This window comes from Hemibagrus wyckioides, linkage group LG12 (genome assembly GCF_019097595.1).
Source record: "Hemibagrus wyckioides isolate EC202008001 linkage group LG12, SWU_Hwy_1.0, whole genome shotgun sequence".
In the NCBI taxonomy this organism is placed as follows: Eukaryota; Metazoa; Chordata; class Actinopteri; order Siluriformes; family Bagridae; genus Hemibagrus; species Hemibagrus wyckioides.
In genome coordinates, this window is record NC_080721.1 from 7,510,448 (window position 1) to 7,535,264 (window position 24,817).

Sequence of the window (24,817 nt, forward strand, 5' to 3'; positions counted from 1 at the left end):
TTGTGTGCTGCTCATCGCTGCCACTGTTGTTGTATAAGCACAAATGGTGCTTGTCTGCTGCCAGGCACACTGAGCTTTTTGTTATGCCGTTAACCAGATTTCCCCATGAAAGCTCTCTCCGCTCTCTTGCTCTCAGAGCTGTGAGCTTGGCACAGGGAAGCAGGGAAGGATGAAGTGAGAGGGAGGATCATGGAGGAACAGGGAGCCATATGATTCTGCGTGCTTGGTTTGGTGCATGAGAGAGAGATGAAGCGGGGAAAAACAGTGCACTGAGACATGCTGGAGCCCTTCCCAGCTAAAGTAAATAGATCATAATAAACACTGTGTATGAATCCACCTCTCTCATTTACTCTGTTCCACTTGTTCGCTGTTTTTTTTTTTTTTTTGTCCCATCCTGAGTATGTCTAGCAGAGCGGATCCTGTTGGACACGCATGCCGTCCCCGAAAATAAATCAGCTAGGACAGGAAGGGACACGCGCACACACACACAGTGCACTACAAGCCAACGCTCGGTGCTATTAATTAGCCCAACCGAGAGTCATTCATCACGGCGGCAATAAGGTGAAAAAGTCAAGAGTTTATTACAGCTCGCACAATGCCGAGGCCACAGCTCGGGGACCACACACACACACACACACACACACACGCTCACACACACACTCACAAGATTTAAAATGGTTTAGGAGAATAATAAAAACTGACATAAATACATAAATAAGTTAAATATTCCATTTTAAAATGAGTGCAAAAAAGAAAGACTTTTTTTCCTCCCCCCCCGAAATCAATCACAAATGATAGGCACATGAAATATATACACAACTGCTCAACTGGTGCAACATCCATTACAAAATGGATCACAATCTCACACCATTTAATACCCTACAAGTATGCAATTTACAGGTATCTTAGATGTAAACATAAAATGCAAGTCAGAGCTTCTAAACCCCTCTACCATAATTCTATTTTAAAAGGAAAAGCAACCATTCTTCGGTAAGATGTAAACAAATAGTGTGATATAAACCATGCAACTACTGATAAATAGATAGATACATAGATAGATAGATAGATAGATAGATAGATAGATAGATAGATAGATAGATAGATAGATAGATAGATAGATAGATAGATAGATAGATAGATAGTCTAAGCTGACAACGTTCGCTGAAAAAGTTTCAAGTATGGTGGCCAGAAAGTACACAACACATTAACAAACCAAAAAATAAAGAGATAATCAGAAAACAGGCCATAAGAACATTACAGCAGAACTACAGACACTACAGCCGAACTACAGACACTACAGCAGAACTATAGAGACTACAGCCAAACTACAGACACTACAGCAAAACTATAGAGACTACAGCAAAACTATAGACCGTACAGTAAAACTGAAACTATAGCAAAACTACAGACACTACAGCAAAACCATAGAGACAACAGCAAAAATATAGAACCTACAGCAAAACTACAGACACTACAGCAGAACTATAGACCGTATAGTAAAACTACAGACACTACCGTAAAAGAAAAACTACAGTAAAACTACAGACACTACAGCAAAACTAAAACTATACCAAAAGTACAGATGCTACAGCAAAACTATAGACACTACCATAGAACAAAAACTACTGCGAAACTAAAACTACAGTAAAACTACAGACACCATGGTAAAACTACAGACACTTCAGCAAAACTAAAACTACAGCAAAACTACAGACACTACAGTAAAACTACAGACACAATAGCGAAACTAAAACTAAACCAAACTACAGACTACAGACACTACAGCAAAACCATAGATGCAACAGCAAAGCCACACACATGACAGCAAAGCTAAAACTAAAGCAAACTACAGACTCTACATTAAAACTACAGACACTATAGTAAAACTATATACACTATAGCGAAACTAAAGCAAACTACAGATTCTACATTAAAACTACAGACATTGCAGTAAAACTACAGACACTACAGTAAAACTACAGACACTACAGTAAAACTACAGACATTGCAGTAAAACTACAGACACTACAGTAAAACTACAGACACTACAGTAAAACTACAGACACTACAGTAAAACTATAGACACTACAGTAAAACTACAGACACTACAGTAAAACTACAGACACTACAGTAAAACTACAGACATTGCAGTAAAACTACAGACACTACAGTAAAACTACAGACACTACAGTAAAACTACAGACACTACAGTAAAACTACAGACATTGCAGTAAAACTACAGACACTACAGTAAAACTACAGACACTACAGTAAAACTACAGACATTGCAGTAAAACTACAGACACTACAGTAAAACTACAGACATTGCAGTAAAACTACAGACACTACAGTAAAACTATAGACACTACAGTAAAACTACAGACACTACAGTAAAACTATAGACATTGCAGTAAAACTACAGACACTGCAGTAAAACTACAGACACTGCAGTAAAGCTATAACCCCGCCAGTGTTTTCTGTTTCTTGCTGCAGTTTCTAATGCGCTGATGTGTTTTCTGATTTTGAATTCATGTTGATTTGCTTTACATTTCCGCTGTTGTTGCATTCTCTGATTTGCATTTTTGGTTTGTTACCATGTCTTGCACTTAAAGGCGACCATTTTAAAGGGCATGAAGACGTAAGAATCCCACACAGGGACATTCCTAGCTATCGCGACAGAATATAAGGCAGCAGAGCTGTCAAAAAGCACAATATGCTTCACCAGCAGGCAATATGTGAACCATCGTAAGGGCACGTCACAATTCTGCCTACACATGGCAAAAATAAAGAAGTAAGCGATACCAACATCACACACACACAGCTTGCTAAACCTTCATTCTGGAATGATCATTATGAACTACATTGTAAATATCACTTGTCATATTGAAATACAGTGGATGCACAGATGCAAGTAAATACTCTACAAGAAAGAAATACTGCTGTGTTTTTTTTGTTTCTTTCGACTTCTCTACTCGCTACATACTACTTCACATAGCATAAGCAATAAGCAACGAGAGCAGCACAGGGTTCAGTTCTAAAGCAGTCATGTGTTAACAGAGAGGACAGACAACATTCAGGTTATAACAAAAGGGATTGCAGAAAGATGAGAGGCAAAGAAGAAAAGGAGAGGGCTGCACGGAATTGTCCCAAATTGGCCAGGATTGCACGAAGGCCACTTGAAGCAGGGCTTGATAACAGCTGGAAAAGTTCCCCATTACATGACAGTCAGTTTAGGAATCCAAAGCACAAGCAGCTACACGTCCAGTCTCAGAGATACTGTCCAGTACACGTTCATCAACTTAAGAGTCTCCATCCAAAATGGCTACCTAAGCGTCCTCAAGATCCACTTAGTCCTCTTATAGAATCCGCTGCGGAACCCTTTAAAATCCCTTTAATTCGCGAGCTTTCAATTCCATGTGTAATAAGAAATTTGAGAAAAAAAAGGAAAGAAAAAAGTGCATTCGCTCCTGAAAGTTTCTTTGTGGCCCCAAAAGAGTCAACGTGTTAAATTCCATGGCTCTGAGCAGGAAGTGATGTCAAAGGAGACGGTCAGAGGAGGCCGTCGTCTGCGAACTTCCTGCCCCGACCCGGACGCCGCTCTTCGAAACGATTTAATCTGCCTCTCTCTCTTTTCTCTTTCTCCCTCTCTCTGTCCCTCTCTCATCTGTCCCCAGATTTTTTAGGGGAGGAGCGTGGGGGAGGTGGGAGAGGTGGCGCCCGGCTCTCACGACCTGTTTAACGCAAAGATAGAGCAGTCAGTCAGGGCAGCACACCTTCACGCCACAGCTAAGGCCTACACAAATCAGATCTGGTCAAATATCAAGAGTACTTCATGCCGCAATACAGTTTACAGTCGAGGTTTCACTGCCACGGTTGTTCTAGTTTTGAAATTCTCACTGGGAATCAAAGAAGAAAAGATGAGGGGCCAGGGCAGCTCCAACCTGTAAAATGCCATGACTGCAAAAGTACAACGCTCATCATCAAATCACACCATGACTTCCATCCCTTTCGTTGTGATTCATAATTAAAGCATAAAACCTTCTAGGAATTATTCACTACACTAAGTATGTAAAGTTCATTGGTAATGACTTCATTGTGAAAACTTTTGACTCATGAACTACTCAATTCAGGTGTGAATTAAGGCGTGTCAGGTAAAACTCTACGATGGCTTTGTTTCCATCTTCATGGGTGTGTTCATTTATGTCATGTAATTTTTTCTTACCTCAATGCAAATGGATTAGGTAAATAAGAACACAGGAACATATACACAAATAACCGGGGTCCCAAGACGCTAGTCTGTTTACTGAAGAGCTGAAAACGTGCTTTGGTTGATTCATTTGAGAAATATTTGATATATTCACTTCACTGCAGTCATGTTGATTCAGGAATCGAATCACTGCGATTACACTAATCTAGAACACGTGTCGAACCCTACTGATTTCACACGGGGGTGTTTTTTTTTTTTTTTGTTTGAATCGAATCTTTATAACGCACACTCTAGCAAGTGGTTCGATTCCAGTAAGGAAGCGGACTGACTCTGAATCAACTCACTAAGTTAGTCAAATGTTTGAGGTTGAGAGCAACATATATTTTGTGTAGACATGAGCTGGCAAAATGAGCTGCAAGGTACAAACCGTACCAAAAGGACAGAGCTGTAGTGCTGCAGAAACATGATGCGTTCTGGATATTAGAAAGAAATGAAAGAACAGAAAGAGTGAATAATGGATCTCTGATTCCGGGCGATATCTAGATCCAGTCATGGTCTAGCATTAAAGCACCAGAAAGACAAAAGGAGCTCAGTGAAATGAGCAAACGTAACAGTTACATAAGAAACGACTGGTGTGGTCATATTAGTGAAAAGGAAAACTTGCATGTGCAGAATTATGAGTTTCTCTATAAACACATACACACACACGAGACACACACACACTCTCACCCACCGAACGAGGTTCTCGTTATCTCCGGGCCCTTTGCAGGTGGTACACTCCGTCCTTGTGTCGTCAGCTTTTGGTTTTTTTTGCAGCACCGATTGCCGCTGCCTGCGTTCCCGCGGTGCCGGTTCCTATGGAAACGCAAGCTTTTAGAGCAGTGTGTGTGTGTATCTGAGACTATGAGTGTAGAAGAGCTGAGGGTGCTGTACAAACATCCCCTTGTCCTTCTCTTTGCAATATTACAGACAGATGAGACAGAAAGATAGCATTACTAGAAGAATGAAGAAGTGAGTGTTCACCTCTATCTTTTCTTCTTCGCAGATAGACACCCTTTTCCTCTTCTGGCCCCGGGTTCTCTGTTGAAGACAAAATAAAAAAAAAAATCCTTAAATAGACTCAGAACACTAATGAGTCCAAAACAATAGCTCAACTCTCTTTTCATCACATCTGAGAGTTAATTTGCCTGTAACAGGCTGCATTGTGGCAGGCTATTGTAGTGAAAGACAATGCTTCTCAGTTCAACTCCATCACTACTTCACCCTGTTAGTTTGTGTCGCAGGTTTTTCAGAATGACTCATGATTCAGTATAAGAGTACAACTAGAGTTCACTGTAACAAAGAAAACAAAACACGCACTTGTTGCACTGGAATGTGTCTGGATCTCTCTTTCCAAATAACATTTTTTTTGTTGTATGATCAACAACCTGTATGAAAATTTATTTGTGATTTTTTCACAAAATTCATATTTAATTATGATAAACTATATTTATAGTGCAGCATGCTGTTATTTTGTTTTAGTATTGCATCAAGGAATTGTTTTTATTAAATGTTTAGATGAATGGATGGATGGATGGATGATTGTTTTGTTTGTTGGTTAGATGGATGTATGAGTCTGCAGACGGACAGATGGAATGGTTGTTGGTTTGATGGGAGGAAAGATGGGTGGACGAATGGATGGTTGCTTGATTAGATGGATAGATGGACACTTGGTCAGTTAGATGGACAGATGTATGGTTGTTGGTATGATGGGTGGATTCGTGAAAGGATGTTTGGTTTGTTAGATGAATAGAAGGGTGGGCCAGTAAATGGATGGCCAGTTGGTTAGATGGATAGATGGATGATTGGTTGGTCTGTTAATGGGAGGATGGATGGGTGAATGGATGGATATGTTGGTTGGTAGGTGAGTGAATAGATGGATAGTTGGTTGGGTGAATAGACGGATATGTGGGTTGATGGGTGAGTGGATGGATGGATAGATGTTTCGTTTGATTTTGTTTCATCCATATTCTATTAAACACATTGTTCTGAATTTTTATGGACAGTATTAAGTATTTTGTAGCAGGAAGTAGTGGCGTCTGGAAGACAATGAATTCCGGTAGCTCAGTGTATTCTCCTCATCTACATAACAGCTAATAAAAAACATCAGTGCAGCGCAAATCAAATCAAACACTGGCATCTTAACAGGACGCTGCGTGCGCCTTTTTTTAAAAAGGGGGAAGAAAAATCGACAACATATTTAAACAGATTGGGAAAACAATTCCATCTGTCGCCTTTGGCTTGCCATCACACGGCAGATGGAACGCTTATCATTATAAATGCTAACTGCCTCCGCACTGCCAGTTGGCTCTTGAAGCCTTCACCGAACAAAGCCGCTCATTTATTTCGTTTATTCCGTACCGGCAGACTCGATTAAGGGAACCTATTAAAGGCAGAGCTTCCGATGGAGGAGATGCGAGCAGGTAGAGGGCTGACGCGAGCAAAATCTCGGTTTCGTTCCGCTCACAGAATTAAGATGATTTGGCTAAAATCGATCTGTTAATTAAATCCATCACTGCGCTTTTAACGAGGCTTGAGTCGATTCTCACAGGAGTAGAAAAATTATCCAAGCGCACGGAAGAACACGAACGCTGCAGTGGCACTGAGAAGTGATCACATACAGTTTACTGAAAAAAGTTTGCACTCCCATCCAACCCACCTCCACAGTTTCTGGGTGGAGAAAAGTAAAAAGGACCGATATTTAACAATAGTTTAAAAAGATAGGCATAAATTAAACGTTTCATGTGTCCTGCATCAAAACATACGGCAAACTCAAATAAGGGTTTACATTTACGGCATTTATCCAGAGCGACTTTTATTTCATTTATATAACTGAACAGTTGAGGATTATTTGGTGGTCCAACCTTCCTATCAGTAGCCTAATGTCTTAACCATTGGGCTCCTTATATACATAGTCAGTTTTGCTGTAATATACTCATCTGATGTTCTAGCATTTCTATCAGTTGGAAGTAGAAAATTATAAAGAAAAAAAATAACTACACTATAACGCCAATTTTTTTTTTTGCTTTACTTGCTAGTATCTTCTTTATTTAGTCTATAGGGTACTGTATTTCATCCATGCTTTATTAACCTGACTGCATGAACAGCTGGATGAAACGTTCTGATCCATCACAGACGCCCTTGGTTTCTAAATTAACATTTCGTGAGAAGGACCCAGAAATGATAGCTCTGATTCCAAACCAGACAAAAAAGGTGTAATAAAATATCACCGTGACATTTATGAATTCGCTCGGTCAGGCCCTTTAAAAAAGGCAGGTTCTGAGTGACTGGGACACACAGGGGCAGAACATCAGTGTAAAATTTCTCTACCTAGTCTAAAGTGGAGGTTCGGCGGGAGGTCGATTAGCTGCTTCTGATAAATAGGGAAGTGGCTTTACGAGAGCTTTGAGCCGCTGCTGTGGTGCCGTGTTAAAAGGCATTAAGAATGCAAACGTGGGGTTCCTTTCGGCGGCTGCTGCGCCGCGGTGTGCGTCTGAAGATAAATGCTGCATTGAAGTGCCTAACTCCAGCAGAGAGAGAGAGAGAGAGAGAGAGAGAGAAAGAGAAAGAAGGTATGTGTGTGAGTGAGAGAGAGAGAGAGAGAGAGAGAGCAGGGGTGTGGGGGGGATTTAATCCAGCTGTTTTCTGTTGAGACTCACAGAAAAATACATTAACCGTACACCAGGGGTGAGACAATATATCCGTATGACGCCACGGCATAACAAAAAAAATCTGAAATACTTAAATTTATGCTTCTAATATTAGAGATGCACAAAGAGAAAAATGATAATCGATAATTTGACAGATTTTCGCTACCCAGCCGCCACCCTGCACCTGCTCTCTGTGACGTAAAATCAGCTGTATTCTATAGACAAGATATAAAGAAAACACACACACTTAATATCAATATTGTGGTATAGTATGAAGAATTTCATCACTAGACTGTCGCTGAACCCGAGCTCTAGTCTCAAACCTCAGAACCCCTCAGCAAAATCTTCGCCAAGTAATTCAGCCCAGTTAACACTTCTCATAATCTCCAGAAAAGGTACTAGGATTCAGACCTGAAAACTGTGGAGTTGATCCATCTAGGACGTCAGCTGTGGCTTCGCATACGCACTTAATGTTCACAGCTTTTAGGACATCATTAAGGAAACGACACAAAATCTTCTTCTAAATGTCATTCTCTTTTTCACTAAGTGTGCAGATATCTGTGAGGGCAAAGAGCCAAACCCTGGACTCCAGAGAAACGAGACGATGCATTAAACTCCGAGTAACTTCCCTGATATTGCGGGGAACAGGAAGTAGACATGTACCCTGATGTTAAAACTAGTGCTTCTACAGCTAAAGCTAACCCGCACAAGCCTGATCAGTGTAGAGGAGATTAAACAGCAGGCTTAAAGCACAAGGCAAACACTGCGAATTGTGCGGCTTTTCCTGTAAAATTCATTAGCGCTCAATAGGCGCCACACTTTCAACGTGCTTTCAATCAATCCTTCTAAACAATAAAAGGCTTAGTATTTTATCTCTGGAGATATGCAATGGAAAAGCTTTTGAGGTGCGATTCGCCAAAATGCGCTTTTTCTCAAACAGAAAGCAGTCGCGACCTTGAGAAGGCTCGAGAGAACGGGCCGCGGTGCGCGTCAATTATCTCTCATTAGCGGGGGCCGAGCGATCAATTAGAAATCAATTAACAAGGCCGCTTTGCCTGAAGAGATGCATAGATTAAGACTAGAAGGAGTGAATAGATTAAGACTAGAGTAAGTGAATTAACAGAAGCTCAGATGCCTGCAAGTTGCAATATATTGTTAACCATATACGATTTCTTTCTCTTTCGGAACCTGTGACTGTGAGAGACACGACGCGAGCCATCAGAGCAGAGCGGCGAAGTTCTGCGCTTCCAGTGATTTTTATTTATTCCAAAAATAAGGGTTGCGCTGTACATCATGTTGTTTGAGTACTTTATGTACCACAAAAAAAGTGTTAGATGTTTCTAACAAATGAACAGGAAAACCACGTCTCTGTTGAGTATCTGCATTACGCTGGATCAGAAAGAGAAGGCTCAGTGCAGATCAGGTTATTCCATCAGCTGTACCTTATAATGAAACACTGCTTAACTGATAGGAGTGGACGTCTCTCACAAAATAGTTTTTAAGATGAAAATGATACGCTACGGTCTTCATAATCATTGGGTCTCAACCAGATTGAACACCTAAAAGAGGGATTTTCGGAGGAATTGAGTTTAGGACACTTCCAGAGACTTGTCAAATTGATGACCAGAGTATTGAAGCGATTCTGGATGACATTACGGTCTACATGAGTCTCAAATCTCATTCTTGTCCAGAGTACGGCATTTATAACATGGATATTTAACATAATTTCTATTGGTGTGTTTGTTCATTTTAAATACTGTTCTACAAAACGGATAAACATCGCTCTTCTTTCTGTAATCAGACCTTTACTGAACATCATTAAAAGAAGTCAGTGTCCAGAGATTTAAGGTAAAGTTTTCTGCCTTTACATTTGCCTTGCCTTCAGGTCAGAGCAGTTTGTGCTTTGCACTTTATGTTTACTTTTATTTATTTATTTATTTGCCATATTAATGTCAAAAGTGAAATGCAAAAATGTGAGGAAATGACTTTGTATATCTGTTGAATTCATAAACTATAATTTAATTCTGTGCAAGTAAGAAAAATAAAGCAGGAGGACCTGTAAATGCAAAATCAGGCAAAAATCATCAGTGAAGTTATGTGAAGAAAACAGCTCTCCACTTTATATCACACTACGGGGCTGCTGTTTATTATTTTTCTACCGTAGCATGCTTTTATTTCTTACTTATCCTATGAAAAAACTCAAAAAGATGAAAAGAGTACCCGAAAAAAGCAACACCCACAGGTGTTGACCACAAGGGATGGCATATTATCACTTTTTTACCTCCATTAACACATATATGTGTGTGTGAATGATGATTAATAAATATGTGAATATTCTGAATCCCCTGATACCCACCGTGCCCCTCAGCTGCAGTTTTTTAGGCTCTGGAGACATGTCCTGAGGGATGAATTTGATTGGCCCCTTGATCTGTCTCCTGGACCTCTTGGTGCCATCAGGGAGTGTCTCCATGGCGATGTCTGCCTCATCACTGCTGGCCTGGTCGCACTCAGAGCACTGCCTAAAAAACATGAGGGATAAATGACGATTCATTTTTGGTCTCATTCTATTACTGATATTTAATATATTTCTAAAAATATATACTTTGATGAACTAAAGCTAGACATAAACACAGCCGAAGACATCTATGCGCGACTGTACAGATGTGGGATACAAATAATCAGAGCGGTATAATGTTTATGTGATGCTTAGTATCTAATCATCCGTCATGATTTAGACCATCTGGACATTTTAAATCGTACAAGATTATGTGAATAGAATTATAGAACATCATTCTATAGGAGTGTAATCTAACGTGTTTCAGCGAGAACAATGAGTATGCTGAATATGAATATCAAGGCTTAATTCAGAGCGCTTGTTGAATTCTCATATCTGATTGGCTGGAAGGTGTTCATTCATTCTCTATCATTGAACAGCAGCTCTGTCGCCTTCTTCTAAAACTAGTATTTCTATACTGAGAACTCAATCACAGGAATTGGTCATGGCAGACCCTCTCCGTAATCTAAATCTAACACACAACGATGTGGGGCAATTTTCTGTAAGGAGGTCTGGTTATTTGACATGAATGGAATGAGTCTCCGGTAACGCTCAAAAATAGATAAGATAGACAGACAGACAGACAGACAGACAGACAGACAGACAGACAGATAGATAGATAGATAGATAGATAGATAGATAGATAGATAGATAGATAGATAGACAAACAGATAGAGAGACAGACAGACAGACAAATAGACAGACAGACAGACAGACAGACAGACAGACAGACAGACAGATAGATAGATAGATCTTACTTCTGATTGGCTATTTTCTAAAGCTAGCTCTAAAGTAAGTCTGGTTGAAAAGGAATAATAATAATAATAATAATAATAATAATAATAATAATAATAATACTTATTATTATCATTATTTTAAAAATTGTTTAGGTTTGGATTCTATTTACATTATGCCATTGATTAAAATAAAACATAATAAACTGCAATATTTATACAGTAAGAAATCATTAATAGGCTAATTTAATTAGAAGCGACATATTAAAGCATCATAATGATGTTCGTGTCAGCGGGTAACCAGAACGTCAATTATGATAAGTTGTTTTTATCTTTGTAAGGAAAAAAAAATATATCTATACAATCTAAAAAGGTAGACAGCCGCTCCTCTCAATTCTGTAGGACCGTTGTAAATATTGATGGTTATAATTACATATAATTTCGCCTCCTCGTCAAATGTTATTTTGCCTTACTAATTTACATCCGACTGTGCCGAACGGCATCGCACTATTTTTACATGAGAGATTACATGAATTATGCGAATCAAAAGCCAGAGGTTTTCTTTGAGTAAACACACAAGGGCAGCATCTATAATAAATCTTTGAGTGACAGCTTAATAGCAAATCCTTAAACTTGACTACCATCTGTCAGACCTACACAAAGCTATTCAATCAGCTGATCGCATAACTAATATCTAATAAAGACTGGTGCTGATGTCAGAGCAAGGAGTACTGCTCATTAAGCGCAAGTTAAAGCGTATGTTAATCGTTTAGACCCTTTTTCTAGGGGTTCTTTTTTGCACACCAGTAGCTATTCTTGGTCTTCTTGGGCATGCGGGTGAGAGGTGGATCCAGGCAGCCCAGGTGGTAGTGAAGCTTGCATGTGTCGCACAGTAACAGGAGATGCTGGTCTTGGTTCTTCTTACAGATCCCACAGCTGCAAATCAGATAAACACAAACACGGGTAATATTCAGTAACCTGATCAGATCAGCAACACAACACTGAAATTATTTGATGCTCCTGAAAACAGGTTGGTGAGAGAGTGATTGTTTATAGCTGCTGCGATGAAGTATATAAAGTGAGAACAGGAAATAACTTGTTTATACGAATGTACGCTACACAATATTAAACAGAACCCACAGTAAAAAGATAAATCATCCCTCCATCCATCATCCAACGGGGCCTTAAGAATCCTACAGACTCAGGGCACAGGGCAGGGTACATCCTGGACAGGACACCAGTTTATCGACAAGGCACAACCGAACACACATTATGGACAATTTAGAAATGCCAATTAGCCTACAACACATGTCTTTAAACTGGTGGAGGACCCAGAGTACCCAGAGGAAACCCCCAAGCCAAAGAAAGAATACACACACATATATGGTAGAGGCAGGAATCAAACTTCCAACGCTGGAGGTTTGAGGAAAACGTGCTAACCACTAAGCCTAAGAAATCTAATAATTGTATACACTGATCAGGCATAACATTATGAGCACTGCCAGTTGAAGTAAATAACACTGATGATCTCCTCATCATGGCACCTGTTAGTGGGTGGGATATATTAGGCAGCAAGTGAACATTTTGTCGTCAATGTTGATGTGTTAGAAGCAGGAAAAATGGACAAGTGTAAGGATTTGAACTAGTTTGAAGAAGGGCCAAATTATGATGGCTACCATAGATGACTGGATCTCCAAAACTGCAGCTCTTGTGGGGTGTTCCCGGTCTGCAGTGGTCAGTATCTATCAAAAGTGGTCCAAGGAAGGAACAGTGGTGAACCGGCGACAGGGTCATGGGCGGCCAAGGCTCATTGATGTACGTGGGGAGTGAAGGCTGGCCCGTGTGATCCGATCCAACAGACGAGCTACTGTTGCTCAAATTGCTGAAGAAGTTAATGCTGGTTCTGATAGAAAGGTATCAGAATACACAGTGCATGATGGGTCAGGGCTGTTTTGGCAGCAATTTGCCTTACTATAAAGAATAACCAGTATCACTCATGAGAAAGTCTCTGCTGCCAAACCTACTTAAAATAGACCTCAACATGATGGCAGCTATGGAAGAAAAAATAGTTTGATATTTGACCTTGACCCTGTTTGGATCAATTCCAAAATCCGATCAGTTCAATGCTGGCTCCAGTGATAATTCCAAAGACGTCCTACAAACATTCAGCCACTCGTTCTCTAGATATCATGCTAATGATTCGTCTTGGATGGATTGACAGACAGACGATCTGAAAAGATAATGCCTCAGTGGAGGAGGCGCAACATTTTAAAGTTAAATATAAAAGTTAATATCTTGTTAATTATTTTTTAATATCAATACATCAACAATCTCTTGAATATTATCTTAATAATAATAATAATAATAATAATAATAATAATAATAATAATTTCTTATAGCAAGATATTAAGCTAAATCTATCAGTAACTAATTAAATGAAATATGTTGAACCTTATTACTTATACGTTAAAATTCCTTTCTAGTTCAATTTTGTCGAAATAAAATATCTTAAAATAACTTGTTAAGTCGATATAATGAGCCATTAAGTCAACATAACTACCTAATGTCTTGAAATAACGAGAATAAGTTGATATAATGACATGAAATTTGACAAGCTAATGACTCGAAATAATGGCCAAATAGCATTTGATAATGTGTTGTACAGGGTTTCTAAACAACTAGGGTATGTGTCCAAATGTTCTATGAAATTTTGGCAATATAACATACAAATCTTTATGTGTAGCCATTAACTGCTGTTATCTTAGAACAACTGCAGTAAGCAGGGCAAATTAATGTTAGGATTTTTCCTATGAATGAAAAAATAACACACTCCTCCTTGTCATGTTCCTGAAATCATTCCTGATCAATTATTGCAGTGTGGTAGAGAGCGTAATCCTGGGAATACTGTTACTATGAAGAGGTGTACTTGCTATGCAGTAATGTTATGCTAGGTGGTGCATGTCAAAGTAACAGCCACATGAATGCCAGGAACCTCAGCAGAACATTGCCCAGAGCATCACCCCACCTCCACTGACTTCCCATAGTGCATCCCAGTGCCATCTCAGGTACACACCTGACCAACATAATGTAAAAGAAATCACGATTCATCACACCAGGCCGGTTCTGATGCTCACGTGTCCATTGCAGGTGCTTAGAGTAGTGGACAGGATTCAGCATGAGCTCTCTGACCTCACCCCAAACTCGGCGATCTGCAGTGCACTGTGTGTTCTGATACCTTTCTATCTTAACGTTTCCAGCGATCTGTGCTACTGTAACTCTTCTATGAGAATCGGACCAGACGTGTTGCCCTCTCATTAAGCCTTGGTCATGATCCTGTCACTGTTTCCGCAGTTGTCCTTTCTGGGAGTATTTTGGTAGGTACTAACCACAGCACTGCACCGGGAACATTGCACAAAACCTGCTGTATGGGAGAAGCTCTAAACCGGTCATCTGGTCAATGTTTTTCTGCTTCCAATACATGAACTGAATGGTCACTAGCTGACAGGTTGAGATAACGATATTTGTGTCACCTGTTTAATGTTATATTGGTGTGTTGTGAAATGCATCAATAATCGTGTTGTCTGCATGTTCGATTCTTTAAAGAAAATAAACAGCTGCGCTGCGTTTTCTTTAACAACACGTGAACTTTTTCCACTGCATAAAATAACCATAAAATACCTGTATATAAGGAATAAACTCTGCATAGAAACAGAAATGAAAATCCGGTTGTTGATGACAAAGCGAATCTCTGTATCTGACCTGTAGAGCACTGCAGGGAGACTGCTGGACTTCCCTGGACTTCCACCTTCTTTCTTGCTTGGCTTTCTCTCTTTGGGAGGCTTTAAAATAGCTGGAGCATTCAGTTTCTGCAAAAAATAAATAAATAAATAAAAAATGGAGAAGATGCTTGTTAGCAAAAATTACAATGCAGCTCATCTGCAGAGCAGGCAAGAGTATAATATTCAGCATTAACACAATTAGGAAAGATTTATAATTCACTCTTCTTTTAGTCCATTTCTGTCAAATGTTATGGGAAAAAAAAATCCTTATTTTAATGAGATTTCGGAAGTTTAGTGGGAGCTTAAGTTCAGAGGAAGCTTTGATGGAGATAAGGAAGTTTACTGTGGACAGCAAAAGATGCAGAAAGTCAGAGGACTTGATTTTCTCGTGGCATCTCCACTGAGTCGTGGCTGTCTGGGTTAATTAGAAAAATGATCTCATGGGCTGCAAAGCCACAGGAGCGCAGACTGCGTTCTCTAATCTGTGCAAAGCTCAGTTTAGCGTGCTCTCTCACTTATGGCCTCGGAGACGGCTGAAGAGACACAAAACGCTCCACGCTCGGCGCCCTCGGCCACTGCTCACTTACAGCACATCTCGAATTTATGCGAGATTAGAAAATGGAGTGCTTTGCTGCCATGTGCTGTTGCACTTCTGGGAAGGTCAGCGTGGACTGACTCATGTAGCTCACAGTGACTAAAATAACACTTCACTTCCTTCGTCTTTTTTTTTCTCTTTTCCTTGCATCATGACGCTCCATAAAATGATAGCCATAAAATATTTAAACATCACCAACATTTGTAAGATCACGATGCGTTTCAGGAGCCTGGCAGGAAGCATGATGGGATACTTGCACCAAGTTGCGGAAGACTTCCATTAATCATAAATTCCTTGAAGTTCTAGATCTTTTCATTTCAGTTTTACTCGACTGAACTTCTCTATGAAGTGAGCTGCTGAAAACTCTCGCTCTCGCCAGCTCTCTCTTATGACTGATATGCCCCACTGGGGACATCAATAATTCGGGGCTAATGTACAGACGCCGGTGACTGATCGCGAACGAAAACGTAGCAGATAGATGACACAAAGGCATGAGCCACTTTGAGTGATGTCGCTACTTAAACGCTGCACGTTTTCTAATTATGTGATTTATGGCTGTCATTGCTGATTCGCCCGGGCTCTTCCTCCAGACCTCCGCTCTGCCTCCTCTGCCCTCGTCCCATTATTAGTCCATTAATTTGACCTGCTCAGGAACGCTGCAGTTCTTTTAATCAACTGTGCTTTTACATGCTTATCCATTTCTTTAGAGCAAATGAATAAAAGCCTGCAAGTGGGTCAGAGCTGCGCTGAGAAACGGTGCTTCTGGCTCATTTTTGTAGTAAAGGTTTGCATGTGTGTGCGTGTGTTACGATACACTATATGTATTCCAACATGTCTGAAACAAGAAAAAGAAGTAAATAAATAAATAAATAATCATTATAAGAGATTATGTACAAAAATAAACATTTTACCATTTTTGATGAAGCATTTTTTATTCATTTCATCACATCAGCGACTTCATATAACTTTCTAATAACCTGTACTAAAAACAAAAATCATGATATCCATGATATCTCAGAAAAAAGACATAATTAATCACAATTTCCACGCTGTGTTATCATATTGGCCAATCCTGATCTAATCGCTTTCTCCGTCTGTTAGTAAAACATTGTTTTTTTTAAATGTTTACAACAATAAAAGCTTTAAAAAAGAACAGAAGAGAAAAAAAATAGAATAATAATAAAAAATATATATATATATATATATATACACACACACATTTATACATTTATATATATATATATATATATATATATATATATATATATTAATATTAATATATATATATAAAATATATATAAGACCATGAGATCTCAGAAAAGTCATCATTTGATATCATCATACTATCCAGCACTAAATATTGTATTATTTGATATAATACACACAGTGCTGTTCAATTCTCGAATCTGATTGGTCAGATGTGTTGATTCATTTATTAATTTAGTTCTGGCTTTAATTCAAATCCCAGGATGATATAAATGTGCATGTTCTAATGGTCCATGGTTTCTATAGTAACTAAGTCACAATTATTTCAGTAATAAACTGATAATAAGAAAATGAAAGAAAATATTGATCAGGTGACGCTATGTAAGACGATTATTTATAATATTATTACGTTATTAATATTTTACTTTCAAGAACTTAGTAGTTTTACGCAACATCGTTTTTGGTCTTTTTAGCAACCAAGCCTTGTCCTTGGCATTAAATGTAAAGCCTTGGCATTAAATGTAACTATAAATGGATACAAGGCACAATGTTTTGTGTGTGTTTTATTTGGTCTCTGTTCATCTACGGTGCCAATCAAAAGTTTATAAAAACACACTGCAAGTAGGTGCTGTAATTTTATCATAAAGGGAGGTTGGAAGGCGCCAGACCTCTGCGTTTCGCACTCATTAAGTGGCCGTCACCCATAGCGACGCGCCTCTGCGATGCAGTTGCCATAGTGAGCGGGAGGGGGTCGTGGGGCTTTTAGTGGCCGAAGACAGGTCAATCAGTTAGCACAAATGGAAGAATTTCGCAAACACCACAGTCATTATGGTGAGGTGAATTACCCAACACTAGCAACCCTCATGTGGTCCTGCCCATTGCACAGTCCTCCCTCAATCTCTATTAATGCCCACAGAGCTGGAGAAGTACAGAAAATATCCTTAAAGGTGGTAAACCTTAAAAAAGCACTTAGGAGTGGAAGAGAACAGCAGAAATCATAAAGGATCTGGTACATTACAAACCGAGCGGTGGAGAAAGTACAGATGCTGGCTGTACTAAAAAAAAAAAAAAACAGCACTAGTGTATAAAAATATACCCTAGTGTACTGATGTGTTCTGCTAAAACTCATAACCTGAAACTTCCGAACTCTTTGCTTTACCACATAATAACGATAATAATAATAATAATAATAATAATAATAATAATAATAATAATAATAAACAAACAAACAATAAATAAATAAATGAACCCACTCTCAAACATGGAAAAACCAAAAACTGAAATGTCGTAATATTTTAAAAGATTTTTCTTGCTTTACCAAAAAAACAAACAAAAAAAAATTATAAAAAGGAAAATAAAAAAATAAAAAAATAAAAAAATAAATAAATCCTGGAATTCCTAAATAGGTTTTGGTAAGGTAATGAATGCCTGTGTATGCAATTCACTGTCGCAATATTTTAAAAGATTTTTTTTTTACTTTACCAAAATAATAATAATAATAATAATAATGATAATAATAAAATAAAATAAAAATAAATAAATAAATAACCCTCATAACCTGGAATTCCTGAACTCTGACTAGACTAGAGTATTCCTGAATGGCAGTGTTTGCAATTCTCACTCAAATGTCGCAATATTTTAAAAGATTTTTCTTGCTTTACCAAAAAAATAAATAAAATAAATAAATAAATAAAATAAATAAATAAATAAAAACAAACTCCTCATAACCTGGAATTCCTGAACTCTGACTAGACTAGAGTATTCCTGAATGGCAGTGTTTGCAATTCTCACTCAAATGTCGCAATATTTTAAAAGATTTTTCTTGCTTTACCAAAAAAAAAAAATAAAATAATAAAATAAATAAAATAAATAAATAAATAAAAACAAACTCCTCATAACCTGGAATTCCTGAACTCTGACTAGGGAAACCGAAGGAAACGAATGCAAAAAATAAATGCTTTAACACAAAGCAGAAGAAAAAATCAAAACAAAAAATAAAAATGTCATGAAAATGTAACATTTTACAGTGTTAAATATGCAGTAGGAACTTTAGGCATAAAATGCTGCTTTTAATCTTCCAAGAAAAATCTGTAACTATTATTAAATTAAAAAGAAAAAAAAAAGAATATTAAAGTAATCATAATAAAAGTGTTTTTTATTTCTTTTTACATTTAAATAAATAAATAAATAAATTTTTAAAAATGCCTAAAGTTTAAAAATGAACTTTAAACTGATTTCCACCCCATAAGTAGAGTTTACTCGGAATGGTGAGAAAAACAAAAAAACATCCAGTTTATATGGGAGGAAACACCTTACTGATGAGAGATGAGAGATGACTGAGGTCAGTGGAAGTCTACGCTAACTCAAATGACCACTCTATCCAACCGTGATGAGTAGAAAAACCAAAGCATGAGTCAGATGTCCTACAGCTGCAGAGGAGCACGTCGTTCTCAGCCGAGGTTATAGCCGAGGGAGTGAATGACGCATAAAACTCATCCCTTAACCCGTTCTCTCTTTCTGTTCCAAAATGCACTGCAATTCCTTCAAATGCTTTTAAGATGCTGACGCATGCCGGTTCACATCCACGCAAGAAAAAGCACAGCAGGTCTGATTCACAGGAGGAGAATTATCAGAGGTAATCATTTCATGGTCATTTTGATTATAATCACACCGATCCTTGTAAACGTTTTTGTGGTGTTTTTTTTTTTCAGATCATGAGCCGAAGCGATATAACACGCAAATGCGTTTTGTGGGGACTGAAAAAAAAAAACAGCGAGATAAGCAATTGCAGCTATTGAAGATCAGATCCCAGAGAAGTGAGAGCTCTTCCTGTGAGAACTGAACTTTCCATGAACTTTCTATAGAATTTCATCACAATTAAACCACCGGCTTTCTACTGTAGTTTGGAAACTTCCAGAAACGTAGCAATTACTAGCTACCCCACGAGACACACACAACAGGGTGAAAAAAAAGAGTGAAACATGGTTCGTAATGCATTTCTCAAGCAAATTTTCATCATTCATTAATATAGATGATGAGAAAAATGATTTGTTCCCATTAAAAGCAAAATCCGTGGACGACATTACGCAAAGTGTGTGTTGTCCAATATTCTCCGAATATTTCGATTTGTGCTGTTGAGTTCTTGATTTTGATTGGTCAAAATTGGTCAAAAGTCACGGGTTTAAATTAATGCCTTTGTATTAAAATATAGAAATAGAAAATTTTTGAAATAGAAATCATTGTAAAATTAAAGATTTATTACTAGAGAACAGATGCTCCACGTGAAGTTTCCTGTAAGAAAATGTTTTCCAACTTGAGAAAGTCATTAAATAATAAAAATAATAATAGGAATATTTTAATAATAGGGATATAATGGTAGGAATGTTTTAATAATAGGCATATAATGATAGGAATGTTTTAATAATAGGCATATAATGATAGAAATATTTTAATAATTGAGATATAATGATAGAAATATTTTAATAATAGGGATATAATGATAGAAATAATAGGGATATAATGATAGAAATATTTTAATAATTGAGATATAATGATAGAAATATTTTAATAATAGGGATATAATCGTAGGAATATTTTAATAATAGGGATATAATGATAGAAATATTTTAATAATTGAGATATAATGATAGAAATATTTTAATAATAGGGATATAATCGTAGGAATATTTTAATAATAGGGCTTTAATGATAAAAATAAATAATAGGGATATAATGATAATATTTTAATAATAGGGATATAATGGTAGGAATATTTTAATAATAGGGCTTTAATGATAAAAAAAATAAATAATAGGGATATAATGATAACAGTATTTTAATAATAGGGATATAATGGTAGGAATATTTTAATAATAGGGTTTTAATGATAAAAAAATAAATAATAGGGATATAATGATAACAATATTTTAATAATAGGGATATAATGGTAGGAATATTTTATTAATAGGGATATAATGATAGAAATATTTTACTAATAGGGATATAATGGTAGAAATATTTTAATAATAGGGATATAATGGTAGGAATATTTTAATAATAGGGATATAATGGTAGGAATATTTTAATAATAGGGATATAATGGTAGGAATATTTTAATAACAGGGCTTTAATGATAAAAAAATAAATAATAGGGATATAATGGTAGGAATATTTTATTAATAGGGATAATAATAAACATATTTTAATAATAGAAACTTGTTTCTAAATGCAACTATAAGCAGATAAAAAGTATGTTGTTTTCTCTTAATAAATGAAGATCAGATTTAGATCAAGATTCCTCAAAATATTTAGATTTTTTCTAATAATATAATATTAATATTATGCTGGATTCTCGAATCTGAGTGGCCAGAAGGCGTTAAGGTTATCAACTCGGTACTGCAGTACGGACAGGAAACTGATGCACTCTAATTATTTTATACCGCAGTAACACGTCTGTTTTTGCTCCAGTCACCAGTACTTTATTTTGTACTAAATAAAATTCCAATAAGAAGAAGAGCAGAAGTGAGAAGCGTTGAATACTTCACACACTCAACACTCCCACAGCATTGCTTAGGGTCGCACAAAAGGGGCGGGGCTACCAGATGCTGACTGAATGAGAAATTTCTTATGTAATTTCAGATTTTGAAAATCTTATTGCTTATTTTCTGTTTCATTAATCGTAAATGTTTAAAGTTTTTCTGGAATTTTCATTTACAGTAAATGTCTTTGGGTGAAAAAAATAAAGGGTGTACATTTACGGCATTTGGCCTTGTTCAAGGGCCCAGCAGTGGCAGCTTGGTGGACCTGGGATTCGAACTCACAACCTTCTGATCAACACCTTAAGCACATACAGCTAGCAAATGTTTTCTTTAGCGTTTCAGGAAGGAGTCTCCAGTGTCAGAGCTTCGTAAAAGTCAGAGGGAAAGTAACATTTTAACTAAGGTTGGAAAATAAGGTAAATTAGGTAACATTTTCCAACATGAGAAAATCTTTCTGCAGTTTTAATAATACGAACTTGTTTCTAAATGGATAAAACTTTAATGTTATTTATTAAATAGTAATCATTGACTAATTGATATCAACTCTCAACATTCGACCCCTATCGCATTCACCTTCCTGAGATCTGTTGTGATATCTGATATTTAATATCTGATCTAAATCAGTAGTATGATATCTGTAGAGTAGGGATGGATTGATGGAGTGTAGGAGGCTGTGGGATGAATATGAGCAGGGTAAAAGGTCAGGGGAGATGTGGAGGAGGGGGAAAAAAAAAGCTTACCTGTCCGAGAATGTTTCCCAGCATGCTCCACATGGATTGGCCTTCGTTCCTCAGCAGCCCGTTGACATTCTGCAGATCCTCCAGGGACTCGCAAAGCTGCGGCAGATAAAAGAGCAGCACACAGGAAGATAAGACGAGGACAAGCTGGATGGTTCTGTCAGAAGAGAGCCAGAAGACTAGAAACCTGACCATCATTCAATTAGAAGGATGTAATGTACTAAATCGATCAGTAACAACAGACACAAGACGAAACCACACAAAATATCAGAAATTGCCACTAGATCAGTTAAATACGTGACTGATTAATTTAACGAGTCAAAATATTACTGCAAATGCAAAACACTGAGTTCATTTTTTGTATTAATTTCTTAAAATCCTAAAAAAATAAATACATTTTGTCCTTTTATCATTATTTTTTTGCTTTTTATTCTTTTAGCTTTTATTAATAATGTGTATTTATTTATTTGTTTACACTCATACTAACTCAAAAATACAAAGCTACAGTAAATGATAAATAATAAACAAGTCCAAAAGATTTGAAAAGACATTTTGGTTGTTTTTTAACACACACAGAGACAGAGAGAGAGAGAGAGAGAGAGAGAGAGAGTGAGAGAGAGAGAGAGGGGGGGGGAGTTAGGAAGGAAGGAAGGAAGGGAGGGAGGGAGGGAGGGACAGAAAGAAAGAAAGAAAGAAAGAAAGAAAGAAAGAAAGAAAGAAAGAAAGAGGGAGGGAGGGAGGGAGGGAGGGATGGTGAGAAAAAGAAAAAGAAAGAAAGAAAGAGAGAGAGAGAGAGAGAGAGAGAGAGAGAGAGAGAGAGAGAGAGGGAGGGAGGGAGGGAGGGAGGGAGGGATGGTGAGAGAGAGAATGAAAGAACGAAAGAAAGAAAGAAAGAAAGAAAGAAAGAAAGAAAGAAAGAAAGAAAGAAAGAAAGAAAGAAAGAAAAAGAAAGAAAGAGGAGGGAGGGATGGTGAAAGAAAGAAAGAAAGAAAGAGAGAGAGAGAGAGAGAGAGAGAGAGAGAGAGAGAGAGGGAGGGAGGAGGGAGGGATGGTGAGAGAAAGAGAGAGAGAGAGAGAGAGAGAGAGAGAGAGAGAGGAGGAGGGAGAGGAGAGAGAGAGAGAGAAAGAAAGAAAGAAAGAAAGAAAGAAAGAGGAAGGAGGGATGGTGAAAGAAAAAGAGAGAGAGAGAGAGAGAGAGAAAGAGAGAGAGAGAGAGAGAGAGAGAGAGAGAGAGGGAGGGAGGATGGAGGGATGGTGAGAGAAAGAGAGAGAGAGAGAGAGAGAGAGAGAGAAAGAAAGAAAGAAAAAGAAAGAAAGAAAGAAAGAAAGAAAGAAAGAAAGAAAGAAAGAAAGAAAGAAAGAAAGAAAGAAAGAAAGAAAGAGAAAGAAAGAATATCTTTATATTTTAACTGTAGGCTTTTATTACATGATGTGTTTGTCTCTAATGCACAGTCTCTGTACCCAGTCTCTGTGAGGTACTGAACCCCATGACACTGTGCTGCACATCTCTCACACCACTCCACTGCAAATCAGGATAAAAAAGAAGACAAAAAAGAGGAAAAGAAACGGAATTGAAGCAAACAAAGAAGTCAATGGCATTTTACTTCTCCAGTGTATGTTACAACGTTTACACACACACACACACACACACCCTGCCACACATCCACGGCCGTGGCATTTGAGTGTGTGAGTGTGTGAAGGCCACTCAGAGCTCCAGACGGTAGATAAGCGTCAGGCAGGCGTGTGATAGAGAGGATGATGAGAGGGAACAGTGGAGAGGTGAAGTTATTATGGGAGTGTGTGATTCGAAACTACAGAATGCTGCCTCTTATCTCTGCTCTGTGTGAAGAGGAGACTAACGCTAACATTTAAAAATCCTCTCACGCCGACCGCAGACTCCTCTTTGACGCAGAACGCTAGCAGTCAAGTGTTTTGAAAGTTACACTGCTATTTGAGGAGTGGATGTAATCAAACCTGGGGCCTGGTTCCCATTTCACTGAACAAATCCAAGATCTTTCATTTGTTCTTGAGCATTTGGATTTCTTAACAGCAGCTAATTCAAATAACTGCGCTATATTAATGTTCTGGATGTAATATGTCACAGTCCCTCCATTATTCTGTGACTTTGTGATCGCAAAAATGAAAGAAAAATCTTGTGCTTGCAATTTCACCAAATCTAGCCATTTTTCTCAGAAAACAGAACAATAAGACTCGCAAAAAAATATTAGACACATCACACAATTTTAAGAGGGTGAATTCATTAAGGACTAGAACACAAAGGTGTTCTATTATTTATATATAGAAATATACATATACACCGATCCGCCATAACTACAATGACCACCTAATATTTAATATTGTGTTGGTCCCCCTTTTGCTCCCGAAACAGCCCGGACCCATCATGCACTGTGTATTCTGACACCTTTCTATCAGAACCAGCATTAACTTCTTCAGCAATTTGAGCAACAGTAGCTCATCTGTTGGATCGGATCACACGGGCCAGCCTTCGCTCCCCACGTGCATCAATGAGCCTTGGTCACCCATGACCCTGTCACCGGTTCACCACTGTTCCTTCCTTGGAGCACTTTTGATAGATACTGACCACTGCAGACCGGGAACACCCCACAAGAGCTGCAGTTTTGGAGATGCTCTGATCCAGTGGTCTAGCCATCACAATTTGGCCCTTCATCAAACTCGCTCAAATCCTTACGGTTGCCCATTTTTCCTGCTTCTAATACATCAACTTTGAGGACAAAATGTTCACTTGCTGCCTAATAT

At 37.9% G+C, this 24,817-nt stretch overlaps 1 protein-coding gene across 2 annotated transcripts in view; it reads right to left on the reverse strand.

The window, feature by feature from the left end:
• phf14 (PHD finger protein 14) overlaps positions 1 to 24,817 on the reverse strand; it is a 110,767-nt gene that overhangs the window by 32,652 nt on the left and 53,298 nt on the right. The window contains exons 10-16 of one of the 2 annotated variants that reach the window (XM_058404853.1): positions 22,043 to 22,138; positions 14,944 to 15,050; positions 11,989 to 12,120; positions 10,253 to 10,415; positions 5,231 to 5,287; positions 4,941 to 5,062; positions 371 to 3,731 (exon numbers count right to left, since the gene is read on the reverse strand). In XM_058404853.1, coding sequence (XP_058260836.1) covers positions 3,725 to 3,731; positions 4,941 to 5,062; positions 5,231 to 5,287; positions 10,253 to 10,415; positions 11,989 to 12,120; positions 14,944 to 15,050; positions 22,043 to 22,138 — 684 coding nt within the window. In that variant the 3' untranslated portion in view covers positions 371 to 3,724. Of the gene's footprint in view, positions 1 to 370; positions 3,732 to 4,940; positions 5,063 to 5,230; positions 5,288 to 10,252; positions 10,416 to 11,988; positions 12,121 to 14,943; positions 15,051 to 22,042; positions 22,139 to 24,817 lie in introns of those variants that run through there. The other variant, XM_058404852.1, reaches the window with a different exon arrangement.